The sequence below is a fragment of the Salmo trutta genome, chromosome 18 (assembly GCF_901001165.1).
Source record: "Salmo trutta chromosome 18, fSalTru1.1, whole genome shotgun sequence".
Taxonomy (NCBI): domain Eukaryota; kingdom Metazoa; phylum Chordata; class Actinopteri; order Salmoniformes; family Salmonidae; genus Salmo; species Salmo trutta.
The window spans coordinates 42,475,091-42,501,919 of NC_042974.1; the positions used below are offsets into that span (position 1 = coordinate 42,475,091).

The 26,829-nt window shown below is 41.1% G+C and overlaps 2 protein-coding genes across 3 annotated transcripts in view; one reads left to right on the forward strand and one right to left on the reverse strand.

Moving 5' to 3' along the window:
• Positions 1-530: 530 nt before the first annotated feature.
• LOC115153323 (F-box only protein 5) lies at positions 531-3,694 on the reverse strand. The gene is made up of 5 exons (XM_029698645.1): positions 3,538-3,694; positions 2,008-2,664; positions 1,806-1,896; positions 1,372-1,569; positions 531-1,179 (listed from the first exon to the last, which is right to left on the reverse strand). Exons 2-5 carry the CDS (start codon positions 2,592-2,594, stop codon positions 922-924), a joined length of 1,134 nt encoding a protein of 377 aa, XP_029554505.1. The 5' UTR covers positions 2,595-2,664; positions 3,538-3,694; the 3' UTR covers positions 531-921.
• A 12,485-nt stretch (positions 3,695-16,179) lies between these two features.
• LOC115153324 (equilibrative nucleoside transporter 1) overlaps positions 16,180-26,829 on the forward strand; it is a 64,196-nt gene continuing 53,546 nt past the window's right edge. For both annotated transcript variants that reach the window (XM_029698648.1, XM_029698646.1), the window contains exon 1: positions 16,180-16,372. The gene's annotated coding sequence lies outside the window, so the exon portion shown is untranslated. The remainder of the gene's footprint in view (positions 16,373-26,829) is intronic.

Below are 26,829 nucleotides of genomic sequence, written 5' to 3' on the forward strand. Positions count from 1 at the left end.
TTTTCAGCTATATGTAGTCTTCTAAATTCCTTAAGCTTTCCAGATAGTGAGCCATGAGGTTTAGAGCTACATTATGGCACCATCTAATGGATGAATGGCTTAGTTTCACTAGTTGTTACAGCTTTCGAAGCAAGTCGCAAACAAGCTACGACAGTGATGTCATTTTCCAGGAAGTAGCTTTGTAGTTTTCAAACTTTTGTCGGCTTTTTGAAGAGTCTTCAACAGACAAATACACAGCACAATGGTCTTCAGCGCAATAACTTAAAGTATCTGGCAGAAGTAAACTAATACAAATATATTATATACATTATTTTTTCTTTTTTAAACAGCTACATTTTCACAAATTAAGATATTGTCAAGTCCCATGAAAAAAAAATATCTGGGAACTGACCCTGGAAGTATGACGTAACTTTCATACCCTTATTGGCATTGTAACACGTGTTCTGCTTGTTAAATTCTGAAAGAAAGTTGGTGCATGCTGTGTGGTTTCTGGTAGTGTGTGGCTTGAAAAATTGGAGAAAAACAAAAGATCAGTTCTTGAAAATCCCAAGAGACATTTATTTAAACAATATAAATATTTACATAGCTCACATTTAAAATACTTACAAATATCCAACGAGGACAAGGACATTTCATTAAGAAAAATAAGAGTCCAGGAAAAATTCCCCTGCATCCAGTGGGATGTTCTTTTTTTGGGCTTCCAGTATGATTGTCGCTTTCCGACGACATTGTCAGACAACTGGAATCACTTGATTGACCCAGAATACAGTGTACTCTAATGCAGAGTATTCCAATAGCCGAGATACCTTTGGTCTTCGGCGGAGGCGGGCAAAAAGGGCTATGAATAAAACAAATATTCCATAGAAATTATGTTAATTTTAAAAGGTGAGCGATTGGGTCTTATCCCAGGCTGCGTTCATCTCACAGGCGCCTGACGTTCCTCTTGCTGCGAGCGCTGCCAATGAGGATGGGGGTGGCTGTGGAGTTGCTAGGCCGCCATGTCAGCCGGGTGCAGCAGGCTGAGGAGCCGTGGAAGGGGCCCTGGCACTGGGTGCAGAAGTCAAAGGCACAACTAAAGCGGGTACAGGTGGCCCTCATTGCGCCTGCGTTGTGCTTGGCTGGAGAGCCGCAGCGCTTACAGGGCTTCAGCGACTCGTGTTGCTTCAGCGAACTGGCAGCCTAGAGAACACAACCAAACAATGTATAAGGCTACAGAGTATAACTCACAATATGTATCATTGGTAACATGAACAGAATGTCATTACTTTTTTGGAACTGATTGGAAGGTGACCAACCCAGTAAGTACACACACACTGAGCACAATCATGTCCTCTGAACCGTCACATGCAAAGTGAATAGAGGAACCCTCACCTCTTGGTATTCTCTGAAGCGAGATTGCTGGGAGCAGTATGGCACCTGCGTGCATGCTCTCTGGGAGAGCATCCTCTTGGTAGACCTCTGGATAGGGGTTGAAGCTACTCTCTGCATACAGGACATTACAACCCTGGACAGGGTGGTGTCTCGCGTCAAAGAACCCACATTCTCCAGTCCTACAGGGATTCTTGAGTCCTATAACAAAAAAGGACATTGCTATTTAGCATACAATACTCATGCAGTGGATTACACTATGGTTAGGCAATTAAGATTGAAGTACTGCAAAGGGCCTCTAAATAAATGTAAATATCAAACATATCAGCAAATTTGGGAGCCTCTGCATGCTTAAACTAAACCGTCAATGTGAATTGAAACCATTGATACCTGATATACATGACTAAAGGAAATCCATTTAAAATGTTAGCACTTACCTGTAGTCTCTGTTCAGCCTGGTCGCATTTACGTAGTGCAGACTTGTCTTGGCAGATTATTTTTCTCCAGCTCTTGCTCACTTTTCTACAGCTGTGAAGAAAACAAGAAAAACAACCATGAATATATGATAAGAGTACAAAACTATTTTCATGTTGAAAAACCTCTACAAAATCATAAGAGCAGTAAAGGTCAAATGTTTACCGTATCAAGTCAACATCAAGAAGACGCAGGATCCTGGTTAGGATGTGCTTCATGCCCCTCTCCAGCAGCGCTTTTAAAACATCCATACACTCAAGGCCCATGTTCCCACCAATAACCCTTTCAAGGCCAGAGTCCTCTGCTAGCCAGCTAATGACAGTCCAGTCATAGCTCTGGGTCCTCTTGAAGCCATTGGTGAGTTCTTGGCATATGGCATGTTGAAACTTCAGTAAGGGGAGTTGAGAGGCAGAGTGCTTAGCCTTGTGGTAATCAGCAACTGGAGTATATGGGGAGAATATCTCCAGTCCTAGAGACTCCCCTTGTTCCTTAACATCATAAAAGTCCTCCATCTGGCTGTTCTGTAAAGACAGGTAACCGCTGTCCTCGAATGCTTCACAGCCTAGGTTCACCTCGTCAAGGATACAGTCATATTGGTTGTTCTCCTTATTGTGAACACATTTCACATCATTGTTGAGGCAAATGTTGGCAGAGGTGACACCTGGAGAGAGTTGTTTGACTACTACTTGGATGCATCCCATGAGTGGTGAGGTTTTGAGGCCTGACTCCTTGTAGGCGACATGTTTCTTCATGTTGCATGGAAACCGGAGTTTATGAAAAATGAAGTGTCAGTCCAACAACAATAGACTTCAAACTGTATCCCTGAGCCAGAAGAGAAGATACACTGCATTAGCCAGTTCCATCTCACAATCAAAACGCGCCAAATTGGCTAGCTACAGTACATAAGTTGTGTTTCAAACCAGAGTGGATTGCCCCACTCAGTTACTCGAGTTAGCTAAATTCTAAAACATTATTAACGTTAAACCAATGTAACACAAACACACGTAGTTAGCAACAAGTTGCTAACTAGCTGCAATATCTCCATAGTGCGCCTTCCTTGTTCCCCCCAAAATGTACTTTGTAGCATGGCTAGGTAGCCAACAATTTGGCATTAAGGTCTTTGATATCACAATAGCTAACTAACGTTACATGCATAGTAATTTAGTAAAAAATAAGCATTTAACGTACCATAACGTATTAAGTTATTTTAATAGTTATAACTTCAGTCGTTTCCACCATCACGTTAGCTATATTCCTAGGATAGCCATTGGCAATGCTAAAATGTCTCATTTTGAGCAGCTAACTTAAGTGGATTTAAAACAAAAATCTATAACGACATTGAAAATATACATGTAGTTAGCCAACTATCGCAAAGTGTACAACTACCTAGTTAAGTTACCGACACAGTTAACGTTAGATAACTACAGTGACATACCTAGGCCAGGTATGGCTAACTACCGCTAGTTAGTCAAGTAGCTAACTAGCTATGTAGTCAAGTTGGCAAGCGAGTAGCGTTAGCTAGCTAACAATTGTAACAAAACTAGGGTCATCATGGCTAGAAGGATGTGCTTTCTCAAATTAATGTCAAACGTTTTGCGTAACTAGCCTGAATCAAATGAAATGAGTAATAGCTATTAGCCTAGCAAACAATATAACAACACGCTTTCTGATTGAGGTAAGAAAAATATTGCATACCTTTAAGGTAACTTCACCTATTTCTAGTCTGCCACCGACATTAGCAGCTAGACTGGGTTCGGCAACTTTCTTGGTACTCGAATGAGGAAAATATGGAAAAAGCGCCAGTTCGCTGCACCTTTGAAATCCGTATCCAAAATGTCACAAACCAATGAGGGAAGTTACCTTTAAACCGGGGAACCAATGGGAGAACAAAAAAGCGCAAACTAACGTCTAACGTCAGAGCTGAAACCGTATCAGGCCCACTACATTTCTGTACCAGTTATCTTTCTTTGCAAATACAATAGAAATACACCGAGGTAGAGGTGATTCGTTCAAATATTGGGGCAATGTTTTTTCTTTTTTGTTAGAAATACACTATTGGTCAAAGGTTTTAGAACACCTACTCATGCTACATTGTAGAATAACAGTGAAGACATCAAAACAATTAAATAACACATATGGAATCATGAAGTAACCAAAAAAGTATACAGAAGATATTTGGTAAAAGACCAAGTCCAAGAACAGCTCAAATTAACAAAGATGAACGACAGTCCATCATTACTTTAAGACATGAAGGTCAGTCAATCTGGAACATTTCAGGAACTTTTAAAGTTTCTTCAAGTGCAGTTGCAAAAACCATCAAACGCTATGATGAAACTGCCTCTCATCAGGACCACCACATGAATGGAAGACTCAGAGTTACCTCTCATTCTGCAAATGAACCTCTTCACAACATTATTGAGATAAAACATGTTTTTTATATATATACAGTACAAGTCAAACGTTTGGACACACCTACTCATTCAAGGGCCCAGCAGAAGACCCAGAGTTACTTCTGCTGCAGAGGATAAGTTCATTAGAGTTACCAGCCTCAGAAATTGCAGCCCAAATAAATGCTTCACAGAGTTCAAGTAACAGAAGAGACTGTTTGAATCAGGCCTTCATGGTCGAATTGCTGCAAAATAAAACACTACTAAGGGACACCAATAAGAAGAAGAGACTTGCTTTGGGCCAAGAAACATGGGAGCATTTGCGCAAAACTGAAAGCGCGAACCACCGCATTTAACCAGGGCAAGAAGACTGGGAATATGGAAGAATACAAACAGTGTAGTTATTCACTCCGCAAAGCAATCAAGCATGCTAAATGTCAATATAGGAACAAAGTTGAGTCCCAGTTCAAAGGCACAGACACAAGACATATGTGGCAGGGTCTACAGACAATCACGGATTATAAAGGGAAAACCAGCCACGTCGCACCAACATCTTGCTTCCGGACAGGCTAAACACCTTCTTCGCTCGCTTTGAGGATAATAGAGTGCCACCGACGCGGCCCACTATCAAGGACTGTGGGCTCCCCTTCTCCGTGGCCGATGTAAGTAAGACATTTAAGCGTGTTAACCCTCGCAAGGCTGCCGGCCCAGATGGTACACCTAGCCGTGTCCTCAGAGCATGCGCAGACCAGCTGGCTGGTGTGTTCACAGATATATTCAATCTCTCCCTATCCCAGTCTGTTGTCCCCACATTCTTCAAGATGGCCACCATTGTCCCTGTACCTAAGAAGGAAAATGTAACTGAACTAAATGACTATCGCCCCGTAGCATTCACCTCTGTCATCATGAAGTGCTTTGAGAGACTAGTCAAGGATCATATCAGCTCCACCTTACCTGCCACCCTACACCCTCTTCAATTTGCTTACGGCCCACTAGATCCAAAGACGATGCAATTGCCACCACACTGCACTCTGCCCTGTCCCATCTGAACAAGAGGCATACCTATGTAAGAATGCTGTTCATTTTTATTTATTTTTTGGTATTTTTCTCCCCTTTTTTCGCCCCAATTTCGTGGTATCCAATTGGTAGTAGTTACAGTCTTGTCTCATCGCTGCAACTCCCGTGCAGACTCGGGAGAGGTGAAGGTCGAGAGCCATGCGTCCTCCGAAACACAACCCAAACAAGCCGCACTGCTTCTTGACACAATGCCCATCCAACCCGGAAGCCAGCCGCACCAATGTGTCGGAGGAAACACCGTGCACCTGGCGACTGTGTCAGCGTGCACTGCTCCCGGCCCGCCACAGGAGTTGCTAGTGTGCGATGAGACAAGGATGTCCCTGCCGGCCAAACCATCCCTAACCCGGACAACGCTGGGCCAATTGTGCGCCGCCCCATGGGCCTCCCGGTCGCGGCCGGCTGCGACAGAGCCTGGACTCAAACCCAGAATCTCTAGTGGCACAGCTAGCACTGCAATGCAGTGCCTTAGACCACTGTGCCACACGGGAGGCCCGAATCCCTACCCTTACCATCTGGGGCGGCCCGTCAGGAAGTCCAGGATCTAGTTGCAGAGGGAGGTGTTTAGTCCCAGGGTCCTGAGCTTAGTGATGAGCTTTGAGGGCACTATGGTGTTGAACGCTGAGCTGAAATCACTGAATAGCATTCTCACATAGGTGTTCCTTTTGTCCAGGTGGGAAAGGGCAGTGTTCAGTGCAATAGAGATTGCATCATCTGTGGATCTGTTGGGGCGGTATGCAAGTGGGTCTGGGGTTTCTTGGATAATGGTGTTGATGTGAGCCATGACCAGACTTTCAAAGCACTTCATGACTACAGACATGAGTGCTATGGGTCGGTAGTCACTTAGGCAGGTTGCCTTAATGTTCTTGGGCACAGGGACTATGGTGGTCTGCTTGGAACATGTTGAAATTACAGACTCAGTCAGGGACAGGTTGAAAATGTCAGTGAAGACACTTGCCAGTTGGTTAGCGCATGCTTAGAGTACGTCACCATCATGTCACCAGAATAAGACCCTTGATATTAAATAAGTTATTTATATCTCATATAATTTTATTCGTCACATGCTTAGTAAACAGGTGTGGAATAACAGTGAGATGCATACTTACGGGCCCTTCCCAACAATACAGAGAAAGAAAAAAAATAGACAATAATAAAAGTAATAATGGATACACAATGAGTAACGATAACTTGGCTATATACAAAGGGGCACCAGTACCGTGCCAACGTGCAGGAGAATGAGGTAATTGTGGTAGATTCAGTGCATTCGGAAAGTATTCAGACCCCTGGACTTTTTCCACATTACAGCCTTACTCTAAAATGGATTACAATGTTTTTTTCCCTCATCAGTCTACACACCATACCCCATAATGACAAAGCAAAAACAGGTTTTTAGAAATGTTTGCAAATGAAAAAATAAAACTGAAATATCACATTTACATAAGTATTCTGACCCTTTGCTGCACAGTTATTTTCAGATCTCTCCAGAGATGTTCGATCAGGTTCAAGTCCGGGCTCTGGCTGGGCCACTCAAGGACATTCAGAGACTTGTCCAGAAGCCACTCCTGTGTTGTCTTGGCTGTGTGCTTAGGGTCATTGTCCTGTTGGAAGGTGAACCTTCGCCCCAGTCTGAGGTCCTGAGCGCTCTGGAGCGAGTCTTCATCAAGGATCTCTCTGTACTTTGCTCCGTTCTTCTTTCCCTTGATCCTCACTAGTCTCCCAGTGCCACCACCATGCTTCACCGTAGGGATGGTGCCAGGTTTCCTCCAGAAGTGCCGCTTGGCATTCAGGCGAAAAAGTTCAATCTTGGTTTCATCACACCAGAGAATCTTGTTTCTCATGGTCTGAGAGTCTTTTAGGCGCCTTTTGTCAAGGTCCAAACAGGCTGTCATGTGCCCTTTACTGAGGAGTAGCGTCCGTCTGGCTTCCGTCTGGCCTGATTGGTGGAGTGCGGCAGAAATGGTTGTCCTTCTGGAAAGTTCTCCCATCTCCACAGAGGAACTCCAGAGCTCTGTCTGAGTGTCCATCGAGTTCTTGGTCACCTACCTGCCAAGGCCCTTCTCCCCCGATTGCTCAGTTCGGCCAGGCTGCCAGATCTAGGAAGAGTCTTGGTGGTTCCAAACTTCTTCCATTAAGAATGATGGAGACCACTGTGTTCTTGGGGACCTTTTTTGGTACCCTGAAGACATTTTTTGGTACCCTTCCCCAGATCTGTGCCTTGACACAATCCTGTTTTGGAGCTCTACGGACATTTACTTTGACCTCATGGCTTGGTTTTTGCTCTGACATGCACTTTCAACTGTGGGACGTTATATAGACAGGTGTGTGCCTTTCCAAATTATGTCCAATCAATTGATTTTACCACAGGTGGACTCCAATCAAGTTGTAGAAAAAGCTCAAGGATGGTCAATGGAAACAGGATGCACCTGAACTCAATTTCGAGTCTAATAGCAAGGGGTCTGAATGCTTATGTAGATAAGGTATTTGTTTTTTATTTTTAATAAAGTTGCAAAAATGTCGAAAAACCTGTTTTCGCTTGGGGTTTTGTGGGTAGATTAATGAGGGGAAAAAATGATTTCATCCATTTTATTTTAAAGCTGTTAGGTAACAAAATGTGGAAAAAGTCAAGGGGTCTGAATTCTTTCCGAATCTACTGTACCTGTCATGTCACACACAAATGTAATTCATTGGGCAAGACTTTCGGTTCTCAAATGAAAGGATTTGAGAAAAGTTCTATACTGACATATTTTGAGGTTTTACTGCAAAATGAGCAACAAAAGCAGTTTGTGGACTGGAATTTCACACTCGTGGGCGGAATGTGTTAAGTGGGCTCTAAGTATGTGAGTTGGGCAAACAAATACACTGGGCTATTATTGATCAGAGTCGTTTTCTCCAAGAATGTCAATGACTCTCCTGGTTAGGGAGCTCCTGTAGTGCCAGATTAATTTCCTCAAGGAGCTCTCGGACATCATGCACCGTTTTTCCACTCCAATGATCTGTGATTCGGTTCCTGGGGAAAGTTGTAGTTCCTGATTTTCTCAGATCTACCTTCGGATAGATTAAAAAGGATAGATTAAAAAAGTCAATACACAAAATGTGCTACAGTATAGACCAACACTTAATATACAACTTTTGTATCCAACAGACAGCTGGCAACTATTTGCGTTCCCTCTTCCCCAACACACCCAAGCCCATCTCACCTTCCACTTTCAAAGCAGTAAATACCCCTCCAAGAGACAACCTTCTTACCTCTGTCAGTCATGCCTATTCTATTCTTTCAGTGTAAACCATATTAATTGTTGCCCATGGTTTAGGCCGTAATTGTAAATATGAATTTGTTCTTTACTGACTTGCCTAGTTAAATAAAGGTTAAATAAAAAAAACATGTTTTTAAATTGCTGTCCATTGTCTTTATTCAACACTTTTTTTGGCACGCTCAATCCTAGGTTTTATATATGACTATGTAGGAAACATATGTTAAACTTTGAACTGGATTTTGATATCCATTCCTGACATTACAATTTTGAACAGCAACATTCTTGTATGTGTGTAGTTTTGATCCGTACCTGGACTTTCCGTGCAGTATATCGCTTACTGGTCTCTTCTTCCAGCCTCATACTATAGAGTTTGGCATGTAGAACCTTCATGGCCTTTTTTTATTTTTCAGTTGGGACCTTTCCTCCTGGCATTCTGAGATCACACCTATGACCCACAACCAAGATAAGACACCAGTGAAGGTTACTACAAGCTTCACTCCGTTGAGCTACGTGCATGCACGTGGGTGGAGTGGGATTTTTAGAGTGGAGGACATCTTTGAGTAACATGATATCCTCACCGGTCCCACTCCCATTCACAAGAAGGCAATAGCAAAGTTTTTTATTTTTGTATTTTCATTTTGTAAAAGTAAGGAAGAGTCGCCATCCCTTTCTAGTAGTAGCTATCTGGCTTTAGCTTGGCTAAAAACATAACAAGCTAGCTAGCCTTTTTAGCTTCCCACATCTCCATGTGAAATAATCTGATTTATAATTTAAAAAAATATGCCCTGGCAAATAATATTATACTTGCCGGTGTAACCTAAAACATTATCCCAGTTTGATATGCTGCTTGTGTATCAATTCCCATTTTAGCTGAAAATGGAATGTCATCATGTTTTGTCACAGAGAAAAAAGCACATGGCTAGCTAGTTGGCTACAGCAGACTACCAATAGCATGTAATCACTACTTATTACTTCTAAACAAAATACCTTTTTGGGTGGATTCTTGATGATGGTATGTTTGAACAGTCGCTGAGATTATATTTGGTTATCAATGCAAAATAGGCTACTTTGATGAATAGCCTAAAGTATATAGCCTATAGATATGATTAAGGAACAAAATGACAACCAATGGTTTATAAATACACTAGATGACTATTACAGACACCTTTATTAATACTTTTAAATTATATTATGTAAGCTAAACATTCAAATAAATATGAAAAAATATATAAAACATTTTCCTTAAAGCTGCAATATTAAACTTTTTGGGCAACACGACCAAATCCACATTTGAATGTGAGTTATAGATCTGTCATTCTTAATTGAAGACAGGTCTAAGAAGTAGTAGATCTGCTCTATGTGCGCTATTTCTATTCTTTCCGGTCTTAAGTTAAGTTTTTGTGTGTATGGAAAAGATATTTCACAAAGATTCTCTACAGTATCAGTTCTCTATGTCTGACATTTTTTTATTTAATCAATTTTAGAATGAGGCAGTAATGTAACAAAATGTGGAAAAAGGGAACGGGTCTGAATACTTTCCGAATGCATTGTACAAGATGGGTAGTCACAAGATACATTTCAGACAGTCACCGAATGAAGGAATGAGTAGTTTATGACATAAGCAAACTCTCAAGCTGCTGAGACCTAATGGCCATGAGATGCCCAATGTCCTTCTGCATCTGTTGATTGAATATCACACATTAGGTGTGACCTCACCTTTCAGTAATGTTTCAGTTTCACCAAATTTCTGCTGTTTTGTCTGAAGCTCTCTGAAGTATTGGATCACTGGGGCAGGTACAGAAGGAGATGTTCTCTTCACTCTCAATTCCTCTTCACCATCCTGCTGTCTCTTTGTCTGTCAGACTATCACAGTACTCGGTCTACATCTTCTTCAAGTAGTCCTGTAGTGATCTTCTAGCAAAGATGTCGTCCACAGACAGTAACTTCGTAATCATCAACGGCTGAGTTGCATAACTCTACTATTTGGGCAAAGCTTTGGGGACGGATTTCGGCATCTACCGCATCTACTGCTCGGTAATCTCTTTGAAACATGACAGTAGACTACCTCTGGTAAGAGGACATCAAGGATCGGCCATACACGTTCTCTAAGTGCATTTTAACAGCTTGTATAAAAGCCACACTAAACAATGGTTTGCATTAAAGGCTCAATTCAACATTGGAAACATATTGCTATCATTTGTTTTGCATTTTATCATGCTAGCTGTTAACGCTACACAACGACAGCTAATTGAAGTGGTATGACGTTCTGAAGTTTTTTGGATAGTACGTAGCTGCAGTTGTGTCGACCATAACGACTATTTCCATTCACATTTATATCTGGAAATGTTCTAGCTAGCTAAACATCACCAAAGACAGAGCGTTGTTTTTATTATACTTTTTTGATGCTCAAGGGCACTGACATGTTGCTTTTCGCACGCACATGCGTAGTTTGTTTATGTGTAACTGTGTTGTTTGTGTCGCACTGCTTTGCTTTATCTTGGCCAGGTCGCAGTTGTAAATGAGAACTTGTTCTCAACTTGCCTACCTGGTTAACTAAAGGTTAAAACAAAAAGTTGCAGACTATTTACATTCTCAAAACGTAGATTACCATAAGTAAACAAATACATGTAGCCAAAACATAAACACTTATCAGTAGTATTGCATTGTGTTAAAAAACGTAATCTGTATAAAACTTCACCAAAGCATTAAAATATCAAAACATTAATGTGTCGCTGCACAGGACTGTCTTACTGACCACTTTGACTGTTGTGTTTACTGTTTATGTGTCAAACTCATTCAATGGTATGCTGAGTGTCTGCGGGTTTTCACTCCATTGTACCTAATTAATGAATTAAGGTCACTGATTAGTTAGGTACTCCCCTCACCTGGTTGTATAGGTCTTAATTGGACACAAATTGAAAGGTGAAATCAACACTCGGACCTCCATGGAAACCCCTGGTTTATAGATAGAAACCTGGGACCAATCCCCTGTTTGACCAGAAGATGGGAGGAAACATCCATTTAACTTTGCAGTTAATTGAATAGGTTTACTTACAGACTGAGTAATGTGCTACTAGTAACAGTTTCATACTGCATACAGTGCCTTCGGAATGTATTCAGATCCCTTGACTTTTTACACATTTTGTTTAGTTTACAGCCTTATTCTAAAATGGATTAAATAAAAAAAGATCCTCAGCAATCTAGACACAATACCCCATAATGACAAAGCAAAAACAGTTTTTTATACCTTATTTATATAAGTATTGAGACCCTTTGCTATGTGAGACTCAAATTGAGCTCTGGTGCATCCTGTTTCCATTGATCATCCTTGAGATGATTCTACAACTTGATTGGAGTCCACCTGTGGTAAATATAATTGATTGGACATGATTTGGAAAGGCACACCCTGTCTATATATTGTCCCACAATTGACATTGCATGTCAGAGCAAACACTAAGCCATGAGGTCGAAGGAATTGTCTGTAGAGTGCCGAGACAGGATTGTGTCGAGGCACAGATCTGGGGAAGGGTACCAAAAAATGTCTGCAGCATTGAAGGTTCCCAAAAACACATTGGCCACCATCATTCTTAAATGGAAGAGGTTTGGAACCACCAAGGCTCTTCCTAGAGCTAGCCGTCTGGCCAAACTGAGCAACCAGGAGATAAGGGTCTTGGTCAGGGAGGTGACCAAGAACCCGATAGTCACTCTGACAGAGCTCTAGAGTTTCTCTGTGGAGATGGGAGAAACTTCCAGAAGGACAACCATCTCTGCAGCACTCTACCAATCAGGTCTTTATGGTAGAGTGCCCAGATGGAAGCCACTGCTCAGTAAAAGGCCCATGACAGCCCGCTTGGAGTTGCCAAAAGGCGGCAAAAGACTCAGACCATCAGAAACAAGATTCTCTGGTCTGATGAAACCAAGATTGATCTTTTTGGCCTGAATGCCAAGCGTCACGTCTGGAGGAAACCTGGCACCTTCCCTACGGTGAAGCATGGTGGTGGCAGCATCATGCTGTGGGGATGTTTTTCAGTGGCAGGGACTGGGAGCAGCATGAAACATATTATATTTCACCAGGTTTGGTTGTTGTGCAAAGCTTTTGGTTCTTTGGACAATGAGGATTGGAATGCAAGGAACATAAGCAGTAGTAGTTTTCTTACAGAGGGATGATTCAAAGAATACAAAGTGCCAACTATAGGGCTTAGCCTTAGTGCCCCTGCCAAAATAGGGAAACAACTATCTACCTTATCTACAAAAATCACCCCAACGGCACAATTTACCACCCCTGTACACATGGAAATTAACTTGATTTAACAACACAGATCAGACACACCGGTTTAAAATCTTATTTCACTGTAAATTATGTGCTAATTATTCAAGAGAATTTTAAGGATTGTCTTTATATGGGTCAGGCCAGCGACTGTAATGTCACCATAGATTACCAGGATTTGGGGGGCTTTCAGAGGGGAGTTTGGCGCCTACACAAGTAGAGCCAAAATACATCTGGCCGTTTGGGCGTTCATGACACACCCGTGTTGTGGTATTTTTAGCGGTGAGAGAGGGAGACAGAGAAAGTAGACAGCTGCAAAACTTATCTGGAAACAGGACACAGAAGTACTGTTTCAAAAAAGTATTTAATTGAAACTTCCCAACCTCCCATACACAACAGAATGACTTGTTGAATGAGGTAGACACGAGGTCTGGATTATAGAATACATATTATAAATGTTGTCATTCCTCTCAGTCAGACTTCACCCCTCCCCTAGTCAAGTCTCAAACCTGCACTGGTCAAGTGTCACCTCTCCTCCTCAACCCTCACCCCTGCATTGGTCAGGTATCACCCATTTGCCTCACCTTGCTCACCTGTGCATCAGTCAATCTCACCAATAGGGTGAGGATTAAGGAGGAAGGTTGACGATTGACTAATGCAGGGTTGAGACATGACTAGGGAGTGGTGTTCTGAGGAGGAAGGTTTGACAAGGAGAAATGACCAAGTTCCTCATATGTGTTCTGGACTCGATTGACTCATCATCCAATTCTTATGTGAATTAAAAAAATATTTTTCAAAACCATAAAGTTATCAAAGAAATGGGATTTACTTGCAATCCACAATAAAACATGTATTTAAAGAGGATTTCACAAGTGCTTCTACATTCTTGTCATAATGTACAGTAGGGTAAGGTAGTTCAAAAACTTCAGTCCATATAGGCCTACTCAAACAAAACAACTAATGTTGCCTTGATGGAGAAGTTCATGTGGTATTTACACATCAGCTCAGTAGCAAGACAAAACTCATTATCTCCTCTGGAATTCCTTGCCTTTGACTGCATGAGCCTGCATTCATTTATAATGCATAAACAATATCATTAGAGGTCACACCTGCTACTCTAGATGTCACTAGTGTTAGGGTTGGCTGAGTGACTGCTATTAAAAGCAGGACAATGTGATGCTGTTGCAGTGGCTTTGATATTCTTGGTGGACTAGCACAGTTGTATAGGAGAAGGAAATAAATAAGGGCCACCAAAATAGCCCCTCAAGTGGATCTTTATGTCAGACTTTTGTGAGTCTCCCCCAGTGTCAGTGTGTTATGTGGCTTCCTATTTGGTAGGTGCTGAGTCATGTCAGTAATGGAGAGTGAAATGAACAAGGAGGAAAATTGAAACAATGAGTCCATTATGCTAAATAAAATGCAGTACCAGTCAAAAGTTTGGACACACCTACTCATTCAAGGGTTTTCTTTATTGTTACTATTTTATACATTGTAGAATAATAGTGAGACATCAAAACTATGAAATAACACATATGGAATCATGTAGAAACCAAAAAGTGTTAAACAAATCAAAATAAATTGTATATTTGAGATCCTTCAAAGCAGCCACCCTTTGCCTTGATGGCAGCTTTGCACACACTTGGCATTCTCTCAACCAGCTTCACCTGGAATACTTTTCCAACAGTCTTGAAGGAGTTCCGACATATGCTTAGCACTTGTTGGCTGCTTTTCCTTCCCTCTGCGGTCCAACTCAACCCAAACCATCTCAATTTGGTTGAGGTCGGGTGATTGTGAAGTCCAGGTTATCTGATGAAGCACTCCATCAGCCTGTTGTTCATGTAACCGATGTGAAATGGCTAGTTAGTTAGCGGTGGTGCGCGCTAATAGCGTTTCAATCAGGTGACGTCACTCGCTCTGAGACCTGAAGTAGTTGTTCCCCTTACTCTGCAAGGGCCATGGCTTTTGTGGCACGATGGGTAACGATGCTTCATGGGTGTCAGTTGTTGATGTGTGCAGAGGGTCCCTGGTTCAATACCAGGTTGGGGCGAGGAGAGGGACGGAAGCTAAACTGTTACATACGCACTGCCAAATTCTCCAAAACGATGTTGGAGGCGCTTATTGTAGAGAAATTAACATTCAATTCTCTGGCAACAGCTCTGGTGGACATTCCTGCAGTCAGCATGCCAATTGCATGCTCCCTCAAAACCTGAGACATGGCATTGTGTTGTGTGACAAAACTGCACATTTTAGAGTGGCCTTTTATTGTCCCCAGCACAAGGTGCACCTGTGTAATGATGATGCTGTTTAATCAACTTCTTGATATGCCACACCTGTCAGGTGGATGGATTATCTTGGCAAAGGAGAAATGCTCACTAACGGGGATATACACAAATTTGTGCATTTTTTGGGGGGGAGAAATAAGCTTTTTGTGCATATGGAACATTTCTGGGATATTTTATTTCAGCTCATCAAAGATTGGATCAACACTTTACATGTTGCGTTTATATTTTTCTTCAGTGTATATATTTATTCCATGGAATTACCGATATACCTTTTACATGGAAATGCCCTATTCACTTCTATACATTTTTCGGCCAGGTACCAGATTACGAGTCCCTTGACACTTGTGGTTTCTTTAGAGCAAAACAGAGAACATCATCGTGTTCGTGAGAGTGTGCTAATATGTGGGGAAAACAAAGCCAGAGCAAACTCAATGTTTGAAGCAAACGTCCCTGTGGACACTGGCGGATTTAGCATTAGACAGAATATGCAATTGCCTTAGGCCTCAACATCAAGGGGCGTCATGAGCTGGGCATAAAAAAAAAACATTTAAATCAACACTTTTGTGTTTGTTTTACTAATTTCCCCGTTTGAGCCCCCCCCCCCTCCCCCTCCACCCAGGCTCTGCTTAAGGCAATATATATATATATATATATATATATATATATATATATATATATATATATAAATCACAATCAAAATCGGTCTGTTTAAGATTGAGATCATTTCTGGGCTTTGTCTCAGTCCACTGCATCCGCCTTGGCATAGCTATAGCGGTGTTTCAGACCAGGAGACATCCCGAAAATCCGGTATTCTCATGAAAACTTCTGTAGCATCCGAACGGTTTTGGCTACACACATGACCCCTTTCTGGAAAGATGACACTCAGGATGCTTATCATCAGAGTGGATAGTGTTCAATACCACATCTGTGTAGGCTAACGTTCCATTATAAGCCAATAAACTTCCGTACATGTTATGATGCCAATTCTTATAGTAGGTAGGCAAAATTATTTAAATCCTGGATTTGTAAAAATCCCTGTTTCTGGTGGAATTTGGAACAGCCGCCCCCTGCTTATTTGCATGTGCCCGCGCTGCCACCACCATACCGCTTTAGGAATGAATGCAGCCCCAGTTTGCAATTGTTTTGGACAAATGACTCGAGTCTACAACTGGAGCAAATCTGTTGGGTCAAAAGAATAACACCCACCAACTTTATGTGGCGAACATTGAGCGCGTTTGAATGTGATAACATCCCACCACATTTCATGTAAGTAAATCGTTTTACTCATAACGAACTATGAAACTGCACATGCCAAAAGCTCTTAAGAGTCTTATTGGGGAGAGGATATGAGTAGAATGCGAATGATGTAGCCAAGCGTTTGTCAGAGAACCGTCTAATAATTTGGATGCACAGTTTTTGGGATTAAATTATTTTAACAAACGAATTTACCAAACACCGTGCATGTAAACTGCGCGGAGTAGCCTAGGTCACAAATAGCAAATGTTTATAGCTGAAGTTCTAATGGTAACAATAATGCACTGCGCTACCTCGAAATGACATTCGAATGCACCGTTACCTTAGTAAGCATTAGTAAACCTATAATTTATGATTTCACATTTTGTGTGTGTACGTGAGAGAGAGATGTTTGGTTAGCTGTAGGATATTGTATTATTTTAAACAAAACTTTCCATAGAGGCCAGTAGGCTACACAACCCAATGACACATTCCCATACTCTCTGTGTGTGTGTGTGTGGGGGGGGGGGGGTCTTTACAGGGGGAGCACGAGAGTTAACAAAATATCCCCTATAGAATACATGACATAGTAGCACGACCATAGAATCAGTATAATGTCTCTATTGCCATTAATTCCAATTAGACTGGTGTGGATCTCTCCCTGGCCAACATGGCTGCCATTTCCACCCCATTCTGGAACTTTGAGGGTTTATGACATGGCCTCTCTAGTAATTTAATAGGATCTCCATGAGCATGACTGTAGACACTTTCTATTGACTCAAACCTCTCCCTCTTTTATAATGTGCTTCTCTCTGATAAGCATTTGCTCAAAGTAATCTGTAGTGAGACAGCATTCTCAGCTGTATGCTATATCAGCAGTCCTGAGGATCAGGATGCTGCCATTTCAAAATGTTCAGCTGCAACATCCTAAATAACATGAAGTACCTCACTGCCTTTAATTTAATGTAACTATATGTAATCGAAAATGTAATCAACGTAATCCCCGAAAGAAACTATTTATTATGAGAGGACCCTAAACAATAGTTAGTAATGCTGCATACTCTAGTTAAAAATTGCTGAGGTGTAGTCACTTTTGAGGACACAAGCTCAAGTACACAGTAGAAATATGATACAAATATTATATATATACGTCCAGGGCTTTTGGAAAGTATTCTGAACCCCTGACTTTTTTCACATTTTGTTACGTTACAGCCTTATTCTGAAATTGATTAAATAAATACAAATATTCAGCAATCTACACACAATACCCCATAGTGACAAAGTGAAAATAGTTTTTGTTGAAATTTTAGCAAATGTCTTCAAAATAATACACAGAAATGCCTTATTTACATAAGTATTCAGACCCTTTGCTATGAGACTCGAAATTGAGCTCAGGTGCATCCTGTTTCCAGTGATCATCCTTGAGATGTTTCTTCAACTTGATTGGAGTCCACTTGTGGTAAATTAATTGATTGGACATGATTTGGAAAGGCACACACCTGTTTATATAAGGTTGCAAAGTTGACAGTGCATGTCAGAGCAAAAACCAAGCCATGAGGTTGAAGGAATTTTCCATTGAGCTCTGAAACAGGATTGTGTCGAGGCACAGATCTGGGGAATGGTACCAAAATATTTCTGCAGCATTGAAGGTCCCCAAGAACATAATGGCTACATGTTCACCTTCCAATAGGACAACAACCCTAAGCACAGATCCCAGACGTGAACCCGATCTAACATCTCTGGAGAGACCTGAAAATAGCTGCGCATCAATGCTCCCCATCCAACCTGACAGAGCTTGAGAGGATCTGCAGAGAAGAATGGGAGAAACTCCCCAAATACAGGTGTTCCAAGCTTGTAGCGTCATACCCAAGAAGACTCAATGTTCTAATCACTGCCAAAGGTGCTTCAACAAAGTACTGAGTAAAGGGTCTGAACACTTATGTAAATGTGATATACGTTTTCTATTTGTAATACACTTGCAAAAATGTAAAAAAAAACTATTTTTACTTTGTCATTATGGGGTATTGTATGTAGATTGATGAAGGAAAAAAACTATAACGGCTGTAACGTAACAAAATGTGGAAAAAGTCAAGTGGTCTGAATACTTTCTGAAGGGACTGTATTTCCTATTCAACAAAACTGTATGAATAAGGCTTGAAATGACTTATATGCTTTCTAAATATAGTATGATCAAATTATAAAACCACTAACTATAATATTTAATATTCCTTATAACTGTAAAATACAGCCCAGCTTCAAAGGGACATCCCAGCTTCAAGTGGGCTATTACTCAATGCAAGCCATTTCGATTTACGGTGTCCACAGGTTGATTTATAAGCGAAAATGTCGGTCGGAACCGGTACCAGGACCACAGTACCCTAAACAGGGGACTTTACATTTAAGAGGTTTTAAGGTTGCTAGCTCTGTACCAATGTGAAGATAACTTTTCAGACCTCTCATGTGTAATAATATAATAACCTTGTTATTACATAATCATAACTCAGTTGTAATTCTAACATCATAGCATTACCATTTGATATTACATTATACAGTGTCATAACACACATTACATTTACATTTAACCATATTGTTTTGCAACCTCAGGTGTTTTTTTACTCAATTAGATAATTGTGGCCGAAGGGCTATTACAGGTCCTAAAATGTCTGCGCTGCACTGCCAAAATCCCTGCCACAGACAGAATACTTATTGCTGGGAAACATCACGTTTTGGGTTTGAAACTCTGCAGGTATAAGGAGTTCCCAAAAAGCCAACAGATATCCCTGGAACTCATGGCACATCAGCATCAGGGCACATTAAGCTAGAGTCCTACTAACAAACCCTTTTTATGTGCACCACAGCACAGCAGCAGACTAATGGCAAGGGCCTTAACAGTCAACATTGTGCCGGCTCTCATCCCCAGAGTCCATCCCAAACCCCCACAGCTCACAAACAAACAATAACCCACCAGCTCTGATCTGAGTGCTTTGAGCCAAGAGCTCTTTTTATACAGGGCGTAACTTCCAAACAGAACAGCCAACAGGATATAACACAGTAATGTGTTGCACAGTAATGTGATGCTGCACTAATGTTGGCTCACCGCTGTGTGGAGCTGTCTGAGTTTTTGGAGGGGAGCGCTCCAAGAATCAGCAGACACTTTCTGATGGATCAAGGATATGAAAATAAGCTTGAGGTTGTTTTTCAGATAGAAAATGCACAGACTGCACTGGCTCAGCCTGGTTTTAATGTATGCAGATTATTACTATCTGATATTTATTGTCTTTGTAGGTTAGATTTTGTGATATTTAGATATTGACAAATTGTAACCAATTGCAGTTATTTGTCATATTCCTTGAAAACGGAATTGACTGAAAAACAATTGGTTCAATAAGCCCTCAGACGAGGATAGGGGTGTCATAGGTTTTAATTAAGTCTGATATTTTCAGGTTTGAATTACAGTCTTGACCTCTCGCCTGCCAGGTGCCTTTGGTATCAGCTTGTTATGGAGGCACATTCCATGGTCTAGCTGTGCAGTAGTCAGCTAAGGGACTACCCTACTGAGCAAGCTGCCAACTTCTGACTGCTTCACAAAATCATCCCTTTATTACAGCCACACTGCCAGGGAGGGTCTGCTGAGGTATTTGAGTGTTTGCCTAAGGGTGGTTAAAACTCACTATCCTCTTACGTATGCTGCAGTGGACAGCCAAGATATTCACGGTTGAGAGACAATGTTCTTTCAAAATTCCTGAGTAATGGCATTTTTTTCACCCTGCGTCCCACCAGGCACTGCACACCCTCTTATTCAGATAGTGGATGGAGAGCAAAGTCAGGAAATACAATGCATTTGGAAAGTATTACGACCTCTTGACTTTTCCACATTTTGTTACGTTACAGCCTTATTATAAAATGTATTAAATTGTTTTTCCCATCAATCTACACACAATACCCCATAATGACAAAGCAAAAGCGGGTTTGTAATTTTTTTACATTCATTCGGTCATATTTATATAAGCATTCAGACCCTTTACTCAGTACTTTGTTGAAGCACCTTTGGCAGTGATTACAGCCTTGAGTGCTCTTGGGTATGACCCTACAAGCTTGGTACACCTGTATTTGGGGAGTTTATCCCATTCTTCTCTGCATATCTTCTCAAGCTCTGTCAGGTTGGATGGGGAGTGTCGCTGCACAGCTATTTTCAGGTCTCTTCAGAGATGTTCGATCGGGTTCAAGTTCGGGCTTTGGCTCGGTCACTCAAGGACATTTAGAAACTTGTCCCAAAGCCACTCCTGGGTTGTCTTGGCTGTGTGCTTAGGGTCGTTGTCTGTTGGAAGGTGAACCTGTAGCCATTGTGTTCTTGGGGGCTGAAGGCTGCAGAAATGTTTTGTGTAGATTAACTACTTGAATTTTGTTTTAATCCATGTTAGAATAAGGCTGTAACGTAACAAAATGTGGAAAAAGTCAAGGGGTCTGAATATTTTCCGAATGCACTGTAAGCTGCAGTCGAATCCTTAAGCGTCTTAGGGTGGTGAAATAATTAACTAAGTCACCACCTCAATTCAACAAAAATAGGTGTAATGTACCATGTATGAGAACACATGAAAATGTCACTGCTGCTTGAATATTCAAATCAAACTTTATTTGTCAACAACGGTGTAGACCGTGAAATGCTTACTTACAAGCCTTTAACCAACAGTGCAGTTCAAGAAGAATTAAGAAAATAATTTACCAAATAAACTAAAGTAAAAAAATGTCAATCATAAAAAGTAACACAATAACATAACAATAATGAGGCTATATACAGGGGGTACCGGTACCGAGTCAGTGTGTGGGGGTACAGGTTAGTTGAGGTAATTTGTACATGTAGGTAGGGGTGAAGTGACTATGCATAGATAATAAACAGCGAGCAGCAGCAGTGTACAAAACAAATGTGGGTGGGGGGGGTCAATGTAAATAGTCTGGTGGCCATTTGATTAATTGTTCAGCAGTCTTATGGCTTGGAGGTAGAAGCTGTTAAGGAGCCTTTTGGGCGCTCCGGGTACCGCTTGCTGTGCGGTAGTAGAGAAAACAGTCTATGACTTGGGTGACTGGAGTCTGACAATTTGATGGTCTTTCCTCTGACACCGCCTAATATAGAGGTCCTGGATGGCAGGAAGCTTGGCCTCAGTGATGTACTGGGCCGTACGCACTACCCTCTGTAGTGCCTTGCGGTTGGAGGCTGAGCAGTTGCCATACCAGGCGGTGATGCAACCAGTCAGGATGTTCCCGAAGAACATTTTGGAGAACATTTTGAGGATCTGGGGACCCATGCCAAATCTTTTCAGTCTCCTGAGGGGGAAAAGGTTTTGTCGTGCCCTCTTCACGACTGTCTTGGTGTGCTTGGACCATGTTAGTTTGTTGGTGATGTGGACACCAAGGAACTTGAAGCTCTCAACCTGCTCCACTGCAGCCGCGTCGATGAGAATGGGGGCGTGCTCGCTCCTCCTTTTCCTGTAGTCCACAATCCTCTTCTTTGTTAGATATTGTTAGATAATACTTGTTATGAATTTTCTGCACTGTCGGAACTGTAAGCACAAGCATTTTGCTACACACGCAATAACATCTGCTAACCATGTGTATGTGACAAATAAAATTTGATTTGATTTGATGCTTACAAGACGAAGAACAGTTTCTAAAATGGCATATCTAAGGCTCGGGTCTGTCCAAGAAGTGAGGGTAAACGGTAGTCATGTTCTCTGCTATCCACTTTATGTTAGAAATGATTATTTTGGGTTTAGGGGAGGGTCACTTGCTTTTTTTCAAGCGTTCAGGGAAGGTTTAGGTAAAAAGTATTTTGCTGAAGTGAGGGCCATCTGTGATGCAACATTTTATGTTGGTGCTTTTCTATTTACCAATTTCTGTGTTCATGCAAGTGCCTGATTGAACGAATCCTCACTATCAGTGTCTGCAATGTGGCAGTACACCCAGAAACTTGTTTAGAGAAAGTCATATCTCAGTTTCAAGGTCTCAGCTTAGAGAGAAGAACTCTCGTGAGGTATTGGTCTGTCACATGCATGATCCAGTATTGGTCGGTCACATGAATTAAGCAAACGTTAATGATTGATTAATTATGAATAAGCTAAATTATGTAATTATGACTTGTCTGCAGTATATAAGAGAACTGACAGATCTTCACTATGGTGCATCAAGTTTGTTGGAACCTCTCCAGCGTGCTGACAATAAACAATGATTCATTTAAGATTGACTTCGAGTGGCCCTGTGTAAAAATGTCCACAACACATCCATTTTAATTTCAGTGAAAAATCAGAAGGAAGAGAAACATTTTGGCAATGTAACATAATGTCACTCAAACACACCTGGTATCAATACAGAAAGCATCTGCTGAGTTTATATGACCATGCCAAGAATTTATTGCACAAACTCAAAACTTCTACATTCACTTGTTTTCCTGAAACTGGGTGAAACGACAAGGGTGGGGTCCAAATTAAGCAAGCAAAACATTGTGCTCAGCAGAGGAAAATAACTACACCACCCAAATGGAAACACAATAACTCTCCCTCAATGTGAGCAAGACACAGGAGCTGACCGTGGACTAACAGGAAAAGCCGGGCCGAATAGACCCCCATTAACATTGACAAGGCTGTAGTGGAGCGGGTCGAGAATTTCAAGTTCCTTGGTGTCCACATCACCAACGAACTATCATGATCCAAACACACCAAGACAGTTGTGAAGAAGGCACGACAAAACCTTTTCCCCCTCAGGAGACTGAAAAGATTTGGCATGGGTCCTCAGATCCTCAAAAGGTTCTACAGCTGTACCATCGAGAGCATCCTGACTGGTTGCATCACTGCCTGGTATGGCAACTGTTCCGGCCTCCAACCGCAAGGTACTACAGAGGGTACAGAAATTGATTTGGGGTATAGTAGATTGACATAGGCTAGTGCTTTTTCTGTTTGTTAGGCCGACTCATCTTGTTGGCTGACGAAAAGTAAATGTGGACAGTTCTTCCAAAATCTTCAATATGCACCTCGGAATTGGATAAGGAGGCGCGCAGTTGCGTCCCTGATATGTCTGTCTTCACTTGTGGCTTCGTAGCGTGCAGCATTCTGGTAGAAGGGCACAAGGCAGCACTCCGTGCCAAGGGCACAACAGCCACTGGCCGTAAAAGGCATGGATTTTTTTAGGGTGCATTACGGCCACACAAGGGGATGCCACCGTGTAATTTGAGGCATTATCAAGTACTTGTAAAATTGTGAATGAAAGACTGAAGTGTGTACAGCCTGCGCAAAAAAAAACTAATCAGAGCTCATGCCTTTCAAGCAACTTTTTTCAATTAATCATTAGAGTCGCATCATGTAGCCTTACAATGTATTAAACATCAAAACATATAGCCCAACGTTTGTAGAACAACTAAAGTTACATTAATAACTCTAAATTAAGCATATAGGAATACCTATTTCTTTGTTAACCGCTCAACACAGAATAGCCACATGTGCGCACTCCCTCAAATCGTTTGGAGAAAATATCCTTTTTATTTTATTCAGCTTTATTCAATTGTATTGGTCAGACTATAAAATAATGCCATGGAATTCTAAGCAAATCTTGTCTGCTAAATTAACTAGTGTAGCCCATAGCCATTTGGCATAGCTTTATTATTTGTAATTGTAAATAAGATTTTGTTCTTAACTGACTTGCCTAGTTAAATAAAGGCTAAATTAAAAATAAATAGCCAGATCAGGACCTAACATAAGGACAACTCAGAGGATGCTATTCTGTTCTTCTGAAACAGGCTATATTTTCTTCATATCATGCTTCTTTAGACCTGTCTAAAATAAATAATAGATTTATTGTGAAGGTGTAGGGTATATTATATGTATTTATTAGACTTTTTAAAATGTAGATGTTCCAAAGGTAACTGTTGGTGTGGAAGCCAGGAGATGCTAAATGTGTTTATGTTAATTCCGGTCAATTACTGTGAGACCAACAGTTATTTGCTTGACAATCACCGGCCGACAACATTTCATGACCACCACAGCCCTAGGCGTGGCAGCCACTAGAACTCAAAAATAACACAAAAATATAAATACATATTTAGATTCCAGTCAATGTCTCTATACCAGAGTCTCATCTCTCAGATGCATTTGGAACTGAGTTTATAGCCCATAGGGTTCCAATGTTAGAGCTAAAACTCTGATGGCACCTGCGCAGTGTTAATTCCGCCAACAAAAACTGGGACAAAAATATTGGTCAAACACCTATTTTTCAGTGGCAATTGACGAGACTATAACTGACTAATTAAACTCAGAGGAATTATAACTAAACAAAAATTATTTTTCATTTCAGTTGACTAAAATGAGATTATCTCTGACTACTAAATGGGCTGGACAAGAGTTTTTGGAGAGACTGAGGGCTTTTCAGTGATAAGCACAATTAATAGCCGTCTTAGCGGACATAGTTTACATTCATATAGCGTTCTAAAACTAGGCTACTTGCGGACCGGACCATTAATCATTTGTTTAGGCTACATCTTGTTCAGTCATGTTACCTCATTAGCTAGCTATAGTTAACAATCTGGGGGCGTGTTCATCAGGATGCAACATTTTGGAATGTTCAAATAGAAATATGCTATGTAGAACAAACATGCCTCTTTGACATGTTGAATAAGGAATAACATTGGCTCTATTCATGCAATTTCTATCTGAATGTGTCCCTATTAACATTACCAGTAGCCAATATGCAAACATATGGTGGCACAAAAATAAAGGAAAGGGTTTTATTGACTAAGTTCCTCTTGCCTTCAGAAAGTATTCATACCCCTTGACTTATTTTGTTGTGTTACAGCCTGAATTCAAAATGGATTAAATAGGTTTTTTCTCTCACCCTCCTACACACAATATCCCATAATGACAAAGTGAAAACATGTTTAGACATTTCTTGAAAATTAAATACAGAAGTCTCTAAGAGCTTTGCACACCTGGATTGTACAATATTAGCAAATTATTATTTTTACAATTCTTCAAGTTCTGTCAAGGTGGTTGTTGATCATTGCTAGACAGCCATTTTCATGTCTTGCCGTAGATGTTCAAGCCAATTTACAGTTGAAGTCGGAAGTTTACATACACCTTAGCCAAATACATTTAAACTCAGTTTTTCACAATTCCTGACATTTAATCCAAGTAAAAATGCCCTGTCTTAGGTCAGTTAGGATCACCACTTTATTTTAAGAATGTGAAATGTCAGAATAATAGTTGAGAGAATGATTTATTTCAGCTTTTATTGCTTTCATTACATTCCCAGTGGGTCAGAAGTTTACATACACTCAATTAGTATTTGGTAGCATTGTCTTTAAATTGTTTAACTTGGGTCAAAAGTTTTGGGTAGCCTTCCACAAGCTTCCCCAAATCAATTTGTGTAGAACTGAATAATCAGAAAAGGCTGGGGTTCTTGCGGATTCAAGTGGTCTGCTATGTTCAGAATGAGACTGATATGAGGTAATGATTAATAAGTGGCTGTTATCGAGATATATATATATACATACATACATACACACACACGCACACACACATCTTTTAGAGTTGAATTCAGGAGATGGTAACTCTATAAACAACTTCTACCGTGGTGCCCTAAATCCTAATGACTTAATTGTTACATGATTCATTTAAATTGGGTAAACAATTAAACATAGTTAGTTGATTCGATAAATAACAGTCATCAGATTAATGTAAATCACATTAACAGTGATGAAAAGACAGGTGGAAGTGCAGCAGGTAAGGAGTGAGCGTAACATCTCGTATGCAGAGGCAGTGAAGGTATTTAACGCAGAAACAAATCGGGGCACCTAGAAGAGCAGGTATTCCAGGGCAGATTGAGATGCAGGTTGGGTGTGATGGAGGGAGCAGAATGGTGGAGAACGCAAGACTGGTAGAAGACATGAGGAAGGTTGTTACATTTGTGACAGCAGTAATCAATTGCACAGAAAAATTACAACCGAGGAATAAGAAGATAAAGACCATAGTGGAGCAGGCAGTGAGTTATCTTGGGCTCACAGGACTGACATGGAAAAATGTACAGGATGACCTCAATAAGACTGAGAATCAGTCCAGCCAGGAATCATGTATTGGTTCATTTGCATTTTTATGGTGTTAATCCTTCAACGGAATGCCAGAAGTTTGATGGCTAATGGGCAAGAGTTCAAACAGTTTATTGAGGAGTTACCAGCCAAACCTGGTGTGATATGTCTCCAGGAGACATGGCTAAAACCTACTCTAGATTTTGTATTACAAGGTTATGTTGCAGTCCATAGACATAGGGTGGCAGGGGGAGGAGGAGGTGGTGCTACCTTTATAAAGTGGGGGATCCCATATAGGTGTGTGGGAGAGGGAGTTGAACAGGAGTATGTAGTGGTAGATGTGTGGTTGGGAGGGGGGAATATGGTAATAGTGAATTTTTACAACCCGTGTAAGAGAATGGAGTTGCTGCCCCTTGGGAATGTAGAA